The 11,037-nt window shown below is 40.9% G+C and overlaps 1 protein-coding gene across 2 annotated transcripts; it reads left to right on the forward strand.

Moving 5' to 3' along the window:
* The first annotated feature begins 7,113 nt into the window (after positions 1-7,113).
* Positions 7,114-8,078, forward strand: LOC120186871 (CASP-like protein 4A4). Of its 2 annotated transcripts, XM_039190706.1 has the most exons (3): positions 7,114-7,502; positions 7,599-7,734; positions 7,806-8,006. In XM_039190706.1, the coding sequence occupies exons 1-3, from the start codon at positions 7,183-7,185 to the stop codon at positions 7,989-7,991; spliced, it is 642 nt and encodes a 213-aa protein (XP_039046637.1). In that variant the 5' UTR covers positions 7,114-7,182; the 3' UTR covers positions 7,992-8,006. The 2 variants fall into 2 exon arrangements, with proteins under 2 accessions (XP_039046637.1, XP_039046636.1); XM_039190705.1 differs by having other exon boundaries at positions 7,599-8,078.
* Positions 8,079-11,037: the final 2,959 nt, after the last annotated feature.

Raw genomic sequence — 11,037 nt, forward strand, 5'->3', positions numbered from 1 at the left:
ATCAAGCATACATTAATGATTGATAATATTTGATTTTCAGGTTCAACCTTTGAAGCAAATCAAACTAAAGCCTTCACAAAAAAATAGTGAAGCAAAAGAAGATTTTCGAGTTCCAAACTCCCTAGAGAAAAAAGGAGCGAACCCGTTTGAAGATTGTTCGAGTTTCATACTCCCTGAAGAAAGAGGGAGCGAACCCGTTTGAAGAAGAGGTACGAGTTTTATACTCCTTAAAGAAAGAGGGAGCGAACCAGTTTGAAGAAGATGTCCGAGTTCTATACTCCCTAGAGAAAGAGGAAGCGAGCCCGTTTGAAGAAAATGTCCGAGTTCCATACTCCCTAGAGAAAGAGGAGCGAACCCATTTGAAGAAGATGTACGAGTTCCATACTCCCTAGAGAAAGAGGGAGCGAACCCGTTTGAAGAAGATGTCTGAGTTCTATACTCCCTAGAGAAAGAGGGAGCGAACCTGTTTGAAGAAGTTGTCCGAGTTCCATACTCCATAGAGAAAGAGGGAGCGAACCCGTTTGAAGAAGATGTCTGAGTTCCATACTCCCTAGAGAAAGAGGGAACGAACCCGTTTGAAGAAGATTTCGAGTTCCATACTTCCTAAAGAAAGAGGGAGCGAACCCGTGTGAAGATATCCGAGTTCTATACTCCCTAGAGAAAGAGGGAGCGAACCTGTTTGAAGAAGATGTCCGAGTTCCATACTCCCTAGAGAAAGAGGGAGCGAACCCGTTTGAAGAAGATGTCCGAGTTCCACACTCCCTAGAGAAAAAGGGAGCGAACCCGTTTGAAGAAGATTTCTGAGTTCCATACTTCCTAGAGAAAGAGGGAGCGAACCCGTGTGAAGATATCCGAGTTCCATACTCCTTAAAGAAAGAATGAGCGAACCCGTTTGAAGAGATGTTTGAGTTCCATACTCCCTAGAGAAAGAGGGAGCGAACCCGTTTGAAGAAGATTTTCGAGTTCCATACTTCCTAGAGAAAGAGGGAGTGAACCCCGTAAGAAGATTATTCGAGTTCTATACTGCCTGAAAGAAAGAGGGAGCGAACCCGATTGTTGAAGATTATTCGAGTCTTATACTCTCTCTGAAGAAATAGGGAGTAGACACGACTGTTGAAGATTGTTCGAGTCTTATACTCTCTGAAGAAATAGGGAGCAGACACGATCGTTGAAGATTGTTCGAGTCTTATACTCTTTGAAGGAATAGGGAGCGGACACGATTGTTGAAGATTGTTCGAGTCTTATACTCTCTGAATGAATAGAGAGCAGACACGATTGTTGAAGATTGTTTGAGTCTTATACTTTCTGAAGGAATAGGGAGAAAACACGGTTGTTGAAGGTTGTTCGAGTCTTATACTCTCTGAAGGAATAGGGAGCAGACACGATTGTTGAAGATTGTTCGAGTCTTATACTCTTTGAAGGAATAGGGAGCGGACACGATTGTTGAAGATGTTCGAGTTCTATACTTCCTAAAGAAAGAGGGAGCGAACCCGATTTCAGAAGATTTGCGAGTTCTATACTCCCTAAAGAAAGAGGGAGCGAACCCGAAGGCATAAGATTGTTCGAGTTCCTACTCCCAATCTTCAATCTTCATCCTTCGATATCAAACTCCGAGGGCTTGTCTGTCGAGAAGAGCCCAATCTTCATCCTTCATGCCCTCTGGTTGCTTTCCTGAGAGAGGTTGATATAGATTTTTCTGGTACAAAAAATCTTCAATCTGCATCTTCCAAAAGCCAAAGTCCGCACCATCGAACTTTTCAATTTTCACCTTCCCTTCGTCTGCAGCCATCACTCCCACTCGAATCTGGCTTCGTTTGGATCGTTTCTGACAATTCTTGCGAATCACCGTGTATTAGAACACCACCGTCAACAAACTCGTATCGCCGACCGAATTTCACTATTCACGAAATTCACTATTCACGTGAATAGTAATGAATAGTAACCTCGCAGAAAATTTGACAAAATTCACAACCAAAAGCTCTGATTACCATTTGTTAGGAAAATAAACCGAGTACAAGTAATTTCCCTATAACCAGATTAGTGAGAATGCGAAATAAAAGCGGAAAAATAATACCCGAAAATTGATAACGGAGTTCAGCCAATTGTGCTTACGTCTCCGGGCTGCTGCAGATCTTTTACTAAGAGAGAAAATTTACAGGTGTTTACAAAACACTCACTACTCACAAGAAAGCTCTCTAGTATAGGAAGAAAGAAATGTTTTGGGATGATTTTGAAGCTAAATGGTAAGGGTATTTATAGTAGAAACTTAGGGACTAATCTTTGAAAATACCCTAAAGTGCAATGACTAAAGTGAATTTACCCATTCCTATTTTCAACAAACATCTACCAAAATTTTACCAAACTTTGAAAAACATTTTTCAAAGAAACATTTACCAAACTTTGAAAAAAACATTTTCCAAAGTTGGTTGCCAAACTTTGAAACTTTTAACAATCTCCCACTTGAAGACTGATTTTAATATGTCTTCACACCTCGATCAATGCAGCAGCATGTCTGGTCTTGTTATTCTAGCATGCCAACTGAAGCTGAACACAACTTCAGTTTGTCCGTAGTCACCGTCTTTGTCAACATGTCTGCCGGATTTTGAGCTCCACTAATCTTTTCAAGTTTCAAAATCCCATCTTCCAGAAGAGACCGGATAAAATGATATCTCAATTGTATGTGCTTTGTCCTGGAATGAAAAGACGGATTCTTTGCTAGATGGATAGCACTTTGACTGTCGCAATACAAGATATTGTTTTCTTGTTTCTTGCCTAACTCTTCCAAGAAACTTTGGAGCCAAACCATCTCTTTGCTGGCTTCCGTAACAGCGACATATTCTGCTTCAGTTGTGGAGAGAGCAACTATCTTCTGTAGTTGAGAAACCCAACTCACTGCAGTTCCTCCTAGAGTATAGACATACCCTGTAGTGCTCTTCTGATGTCGACATTTCCGGCTAAGTCAGCATCTACATAGCCTGTCAGTATATATCTCCACCTTTGAAACAAAGTGCTTTGTTTGTGGTACCCCGAAGATATCTGAGGATCCATTTGACTGCTTCCCAGTGTACCTTGCCCGGATTATTCATGTACCTGCTAACAGCTCCCACTGCATGAGCAATATCTGGTCTGGTACAAACCATGGCATACATCAGACTTCCAATTGCTGAGGCATACGACACCTTCACCATGTGTGCACGTTCTTCCTCCGTCTTTGGTGATTGGTCTTTGGAGAGTCTGAAATGAACACCTAAAGGTGTACTTACTGGTTTAGCATCTTGCATGTTGAACCTGGAGAGTACTTTGTTGATGTACTCAGCCTGCGATAACATCAAAGTCCCCGACTTTGTGTCTCTCTTGATCCTCATCCCAAGAATCTGCTTTGCAGCGCCCAGATCCTTCATAGCAAACTGCTTCGACAATTTTTGCTTCAAGTTTATGATCTCTTGCATGTTTGAGCCTGCAACGAGCATGTCATCAACGTACAACAATAAAATAATGAAACTATTGTCGAACCTCTTGATGTAGCAACAATGATCTGCTTGGCATCTGGTAAAACCACTGCTACTCATGAAACTATCGAACTTCTTGTACCACTGTCTAGGAGCTTGTTTTAAACCATACAAGCTCTTCTTCAACCTGCATACCAGGTTTTTCTTGCCTGCCTCTATGAAGCCTGCTGGCTGCCTCATATAGATCTCTTCCTCCAAATCACCATGAAGGAAAGCTGTCTTTACATCTAACTGCTCGAGATGTAAATTCTCCGCAGCTACAATTTTCAACACCAGTCTGATTGTAGACAGTTTTACGACTGGAGAGAAAATTTCATTGTAGTCAATACCTTCTTTTTGCTGAAAACCTTTGACAACCAATCTTGCTTTGTAGCGTTTTCTCCCATCATGTTCTTCTTTGATCCTGTAAATCCACTTGTTATGGAGCGCTTTCTTGCCTGGTGGTAATTCAGCTAATTCCCAAGTCTGATTTGACATAAGCGAGTCCATCTCATCTTTCATGGAAGACTCCCACTTGACTGAATCCTCCACCTGCATTGCTTCATCATAGCACTCTGGTTCACCATTGTCAGTCAGCAACAAATAGTGCAAAGAAGGCAATACCGTTGGGTTGGTTTAGGAATTCTGGAGGAGCGTCTCAGTTCTGGTGTGTGTGGTTCTTTTGAACTGCTTCAGGATTGATCTGAACATCATTTCCAGAAATATCCTCGAACTCAGCAAATTCCTTTGTTTCAGCTTCGGTATTACTTGATTCTGCGGTTGACCTATCTTTGTACATCACATTTTCATTGAAAATGACGTCTCTGCTTCTGATGATCTTTCGATTTTCGTAGTCCCAAAACCGGTAACCGAACTCATCACCACCGTAACCAACAAAGACGCATTTGTTGGACTTGGCATCAAGTTTACTTCTTTCAGCAGAGTTTATGTGTACATAAGAAATACAACCGAACACTCTTAAGTGTGAAAGGTTTATTTCTTTCTTGCTCCAAGCTTCCTCTGGTATTCCGCCATCCAAAGGAACTGAGGGCCCACGGTTGATCAGGTAAGCTGCAGTATTGATAGCTTCAGCCCATAGAAATTTGGGCAATCCGGCATGTATCCTCATGCTTTTGGCACGTTCATTCAGAGTTCTGTTCATGCGCTCTGCTACGCCATTCTGCTGCGGTGTTATGGGAACTGTTATCTCCATCTTGATCCCATTGTTTGCGCAGAAATCTCTAAAACTACTGTCTCTGTACTCTCCTCCATTGTCAGACATCAACCGCTTGACTTTCAAACCAGTCTCATTTTCCACCATGGCCTTCCATTTTCTGAAGGTATCAAAGACTTCTGATTTCTTCTTCAGAAAATAAACCCACACCTTCCTTGTTGAATCATCGATGAAGGTGACATAATATAGTGAGCCTGCAAGAGATGGAACAGGGGATGGTCCCCATACATCAGTATGAACCAATTCTAACCTTTCTGCCTTGGGAGTCTTGCCAATCTTTGTAAAACTGACTTTCTTTTGTTTTCCAAAGATGCAATCCTCGCATAGTCCGACATCTACATTCTTTAGATCCGGCAGCTTCCCTTTTGACAGAAGTATCTTCATTCCTTTCTCGCTCATATGGCCGAGCCTTTGGTGCCATAGGTTTGATTTTCCATCAGCATCTGCTACTGCAATGATATTCTCTAAATTTGAGGTTACATAGAGAGTACCGGTCTTCTTACCACGAGCAATGACGAGTGCTCCTTTGGTAATCTTCCATTCACAGCCTGAAAAAGTTGTACTATATCCTTCTCCATCAAGCTGCCCAACAGAAATCAGATTTCTTTTGAGGCCAGGAATATGTCTCACTCCTGTCAGCTTCCAGGTGGTCTGGTTTGGCAGCTTTAGTCGGATGTCTCCTTTTCCGACGATCTTCAAGGTTTCATCATCAGCTAGATGAACCTTCCCAAAATCACCACTGACATAGTTCTCCATGATTTCTCGGCATGGGGTGGAGTGGAAAGATGCCCCTGAATCCAAGATCCATGATTCAATCGGACTGTTGACGCTTAAAATCATGGCATCACCTGTCTCCTCCGTCATGTTGGCAGATTCCTGTGCGCCGGTATTTTTCTTCGGTGCTCGGCAATCTCTTTTGAAGTGACCCTTTTTGCCGCAATTATAACAGTAAAATCTTTATTTCCTGTTCTTGATTTGCCCCTTCTAGATTTTGATCTGCCACGATTTGAATTTCTTTCTGAAGTTCTCCCTCTAGACTCCGTGTGTAAGGCTGAGGAGGTTGATGCTTCACCCGATTCTCTTCGTCGAATTTCTTCACTCAATACCAGATCCCGAACATCGTCGAATTTTAATTTGATGTTTCCCGACGAACTGCTGACTGCTGTAACAGTAACATTCCAACTGTCTGGTAGAGATGATAAGAGAATTAAAGCTCGAACTTCATCATCGAACTCAATTTCCACTGAACTCAACTGGGTTGTGATTGTGTTGAGTTCATTTAGGTGTTGTGCCACCGATGCCCCTTCCGCCATCCGCAAATTGAATAATCGCCTCATCAAATGAACTTTGTTTGAGGCCGATGGCTTCTCGTACATACTGGAGAGAGCCGCCATAAGACCCGCCGTGGTCTTTTCCTTTGCTATGTTAAAAGCAACATTGCGGGATAACGTCAGTCGGATAACTCCGAGGGCTTGTCTGTCGAGAAGAGCCCAATCTTCATCCTTCATGCCCTCTGGTTGCTTTCCTGAGAGAGGTTGATATAGATTTTTCTGGTACAAAAAATCTTCAATCTGCATCTTCCAAAAGCCAAAGTCCGCACCATCGAACTTTTCAATTTTCACCTTCCCTTCGTCTGCAGCCATCGCTCCCACTCGAATCTGGCTTCGTTTGGATCGTTTCTGACAATTCTTGCGAATCACCGTGTATTAGAACACCACCGTCAACAAACTCGTATCGCCGACCGAATTTCACTATTCACGAAATTCACTATTCACGTGAATAGTAATGAATAGTAACCTCACAGAAAATTTGACAAAATTCACAACCAAAAGCTCTGATTACCAGTTGTTAGGAAAATAAACCGAGTACAAATAATTTCCCTATAACCAGATTAGTGAGAATGCGAAATAAAAGCGGAAAAATAATACCCGAAAATTGATAACGGAGTTCAGCCAATTGTGCTTACGTCTCCGGGCTGCTGCAGATCTTTTACTAAGAGAGAAAATTTACAGGTGTTTACAAAACACTCACTACTCACAAGAAAGCTCTCTAGTATAGGAAGAAAGAAATGTTTTGGGATGATTTTGAAGCTAAATGGGTAAGGGTATTTATAGTAGAAACTTAGGGACTAATCTTTGAAAATACCCTAAAGTGCAATGACTAAAGTGAATTTACCCATTCCTATTTTTAACAAAAATCTACCAAAATTTTACCAAACTTTGTAAAACATTTTTCAAAGAAACATTTATCAAACTTTTAAAAAAAATATTTTTCAAAATTGATTGCCAAACTTTGAAACTTTTAACAGTTTCCTATGAAAATCCCAGAAACAAGTCAACAACTTGTTGTTTGTGAAGGATCACCATATTCACAAAAATTCAACTCAGAGAAAAAAAAAATTCAAAGAGTCCCAAATATTAACCAGAACAAGCAGGCTTCAGAGAGTTTCTCAACTGAAGAATGGAGAAGATAGAGGAAGCAGTGAAAGATGAAAGAGAATTTGTTTTGGCGATTGCTCGTAGGATCACGCCTGCTGATTCCCCTGTGGCATTCAATTCTCAGATTCAGCAGCAGCAGCCATTTCCAACCCCTTCACCGTTCTCTTTCTCGGTGGCTTCTACAGGGTGGAGCTCCAGATCTTCCATACATCATCACTCGACTCTCCTCCTTCGGTTCTCGGTGCTTCTCTTCTCCTTTATCTCGGCTCTCATACTCGCTGCCCCTTCTACAAAGAAGAAACACCAACCATCTCCTAGCTTCACTGACTACCCTGAATTAATGTAAGCACAACATAATTTTGCCCTTAATTACTCACAAGATTACAACATGACATTTCAGATCACCGCAGATTGTTGATTGTTTGTGTTGGTGTACAGATACTGCTTCATCGTAGCCAGTATAGCTTTCCTATACACGGCTTTACAACTGTTTAAAGGCGTTTGTGACATTGCTCACAGAGGCATTCTGATCTCAGATATGGCCTTGGACTACGTAAGCTTCTTCCTCGACCAGGCAAGTGCAATCCGCCGTCTTCTATCTCTACTACTTTCACTTGCTAATGTATGGGGTTGCTATGTAAACAGTTGGTGGGTTATCTTCTCGTGTCATCGGCTTCAGTGGCGGTGCCGATCATTGGACTGGTTGAGCGAGGCACACCACTTCGGAAGGGAGCCGTTGTATCGACCAGCATGGCCTTCGCAACATTTATAGTTATGGCAGTCTGTGCTATCTTATCTGGCTATAAGCTTTGCAAGAGAATTGGCTGGTGATTTTGCTCTATGGTTGCTTCATTCTACGACTACTAATAAATGTTCTGCTGTTTTAAATGAAAAAATAAAACTGCTTCAATCTTTCAGATAATTGTTGGTTTTAGGGGCGTTTATAGAGCGAGTTGATCATCAGTTGAATAATGTTCAATTCAATTCTCCTCGTCTCTAATAAGGTCTCCCGTCGTCGCGTATTCGGTATTTGTTTTGTAGGCATCGTCCGAGTTCATAATCCAACAGCCCTTTGGTGGTCTTCTCCATTTAACCCACCTTGGTTCCTTTGTACTTTTGGTATGTGAGTTCTCCAACGTTGTTTTGATGTTCCTGGCTAATTTTATATTGTATTGTTTGATTTGGTTTACATTTCTGTCGCCATTGTTGAAGATTTGAGCATTTCTACCTTTCCGTAATCCCCAAAGTCTCGGGTTTTCAAAATCCCTCCTCAACTGGACGAGCTATTGCCTCGCTTTTCCACGTTCAGGAATTCCGTTTGTTTCAGATACTTTTCTCTAAAAATTTTGCCCCATAATATATCATTTTCTTTAAACATTCTCCAACCATTTTTTGCCATCAACGCAAGGTTCGTGAGTCTTGTTTCCCGCATTCCCAAGCCTCCTATTATCTTAGATCGACACAACATCCCAGCTCACAAGGTGGTTTTTAGAATACTCGGATACACCGCCCTAAAGGAAATTACGATTGATGTTATCCAACTTGCTACATGTTGCGTTTGGAAATATGGTCATCTGGATTGTATGGATTGATGTTGCTGTTGTGACCAACTGGATAAGTGTTCGTCGTCCTGCTGGTGAAAGAACTTTTCCTTTCCAACCTGCTAACTTATTATTTTCTCAATTATTAGAGCATAAGTTCCGAAGTTCGGTCTTTTATGTATGATGGGAACTACAAAGTAGACACCCAAGTTGTCTGTTCTAGGGATTTCACTTAGTTGACTGATGTGATTTGCAGTCTCCTCATTCACATTGCGGGATATGAACATCTTTGATTTTTTAAGGTTAACTTCGAGCCTCGAAGCCCGAAAGAATTCTTTTAAGCACTCGCGAACTTCAACGACCTGATCCACGTTAGCTTCAAGGAATAATAAAAGGTCATCTGCAAAGAATAGGTGACTAATGTTAGTTCCTCTTGAAAATTTGATGGCTTTCCCACTTCCCATGTCAACTTTTTCTAAAACAAATGTAAGAAACGTTTCATAACAAGAATAAACAAGTACGGGGATAAAGAATCTCCCTGTTTTAGGCCATGTCCTATAATGAAGTATTATGTTCTCCCTCCATTCTATAAGGGATTTATGCTGTTGGATTGTATGGAGAACATGATAATATTGGTGATTCCTTCGAGGAAGTCAAACTTTTGAAGAGTATTTTTAAGAAAACTCTAATTCACCTTATCGTAAGCTTTTTTGAGGTCAATCTTCATAATAGTCATCCATTTTCTCCCTTTAAAATTCGTAAGGGTACGCACCACTTCCTGAACCATTAAAATATTATCCGATGGCCCATTCCTGGTAGAAAGTTGTTTTGGTAGGGTCCTATGATCCTTTGTAAAATAGGTCGGATTAGATGAACAAGGGTTTTAGTCATAACTTTGTATGAGGTACTAGAAAGGCTTATGGCCCTGTTATAAAATCAAACTGTTAGCCACTTCCGTCTTCGGGATAAGCACCAGTAATGTATCCTTGACAGTATCCCAATTATTTTTGTAAATGATAGGTTGAATTTCGTTCGGTCCAGAGGCTTTTAAGCTTTTCATTGAAAAAAAACTACAGCTTTCACTTCGTCAATAGAGACTTCTCTAGTTAAGGTCGTCTTTTCCTCTCCTTTTATAGAAGGTTTAAATTTCGCATAAGGTTCCTCAATATCACCTACATCCTTCTGTTCAAATAACTTGTTGTTTAACTCGACAACATGTTTGTTTAAAAGTTTCTTTATCCGAGCACCACTTATTATCAATAACTAAACCAGAAACTTTGTTGCGTTTTCTTCTATCATAGTGGTGATATGAAAAATTTGGTATTCCTCTCCCCTTTCAGAGTCCAATCTAATTTAGATTTTTTTATAAGAATTGGAGGCCTCCCCCCTTCATACTTCTCGGAATACAAAAAAGTATTCCAATCGATAGTGGGAGGAGGAAAATAGTGTCTCGTAATTTTATTCCAACAGAAAACCTAATACAAAGTAAAAAAAATACAAAATAAACATAGAACATCCCTGTTTGCAAATATAAGAGACACTAACTCAACCAGGAACTAAGATACAACCAAGCTCTTATAAAACCGAACTTCTATCTAATCCCCTGCTTTGCTAACTCGTCTGCTTTAGTGGTAGTCCCTCTCCTGACAAGGCTAAGAACTATTCCCGAGCTCTAAAAACATCTGCAATATCTCTAACTAGATTCGAGAATAAACCATGACATAAAAGAGGGTCCTTCACCCAATCCAAAGTAGTTTTACAATCACACTCTACAATCAATTTGGTTTTTAGGTTAATCTCTAACTTCAAGAGCAAAGAAACTCCCTGTTTGATGGCTAAAAGTTCCGCCTAAACTAGAGGACCTTGGCCTATTGCTTTAGAAAACGAGGTTAAACAGTTGTCTTCCTGATCACAAATAAGACCTCCAATACCTCCACAACTCCAAGAGCTATTCATAACTCCATCTACATTGACTTTTAAGAATCCATATGGAGGTGGTTGCCAACCAACTTTGTCCGGAGCAGGAGAAAAGGGAAAGGACAATGTATCAGCCATTGAGGGATCACTAACAAGATTGTCGAAAGGGATAAAAAGCGGAGGGAAGTATATACTTGAACCAGGAAACCAATCTGCATTTCGAAAGAAACACAATTTGCACAATATCCAAAGGGCAGTTGTTGAAAACCATGTCATTCCAAAATCTCCATAAGGTCCACAAAACAGCAAATGGAACAAACCTCTATACCGAACTTGAGGCCTGAGCATGTGTGGCATACTGCCAAGAGGCTAGAAAGGTAGGGATATCACATGGGAAACAGTCAAGAATTTCCCGAGTT

The sequence above is a fragment of the Hibiscus syriacus genome, unplaced genomic scaffold (genome assembly GCF_006381635.1).
Source record: "Hibiscus syriacus cultivar Baekdansim isolate YM2019G1 unplaced genomic scaffold, ASM638163v2 tig00113721_pilon, whole genome shotgun sequence".
Taxonomy (NCBI): domain Eukaryota; kingdom Viridiplantae; phylum Streptophyta; class Magnoliopsida; order Malvales; family Malvaceae; genus Hibiscus; species Hibiscus syriacus.

What these genes read in the sequence shown, in the direction of transcription:
- LOC120186871 (XM_039190705.1), top strand. Translation starts at nt 7,183, where the DNA reads ATGGAGAAGATAGAGGAAGCAGTGAAAGATGAAAGAGAATTTGTTTTG. An exon ending in ACTGACTACCCTGAATTAAT is followed by an intron (nt 7,503 to 7,598) that starts GTAAGCACAACA and finishes GTTGGTGTACAG; the next exon opens with ATACTGCTTCATCGTAGCCA.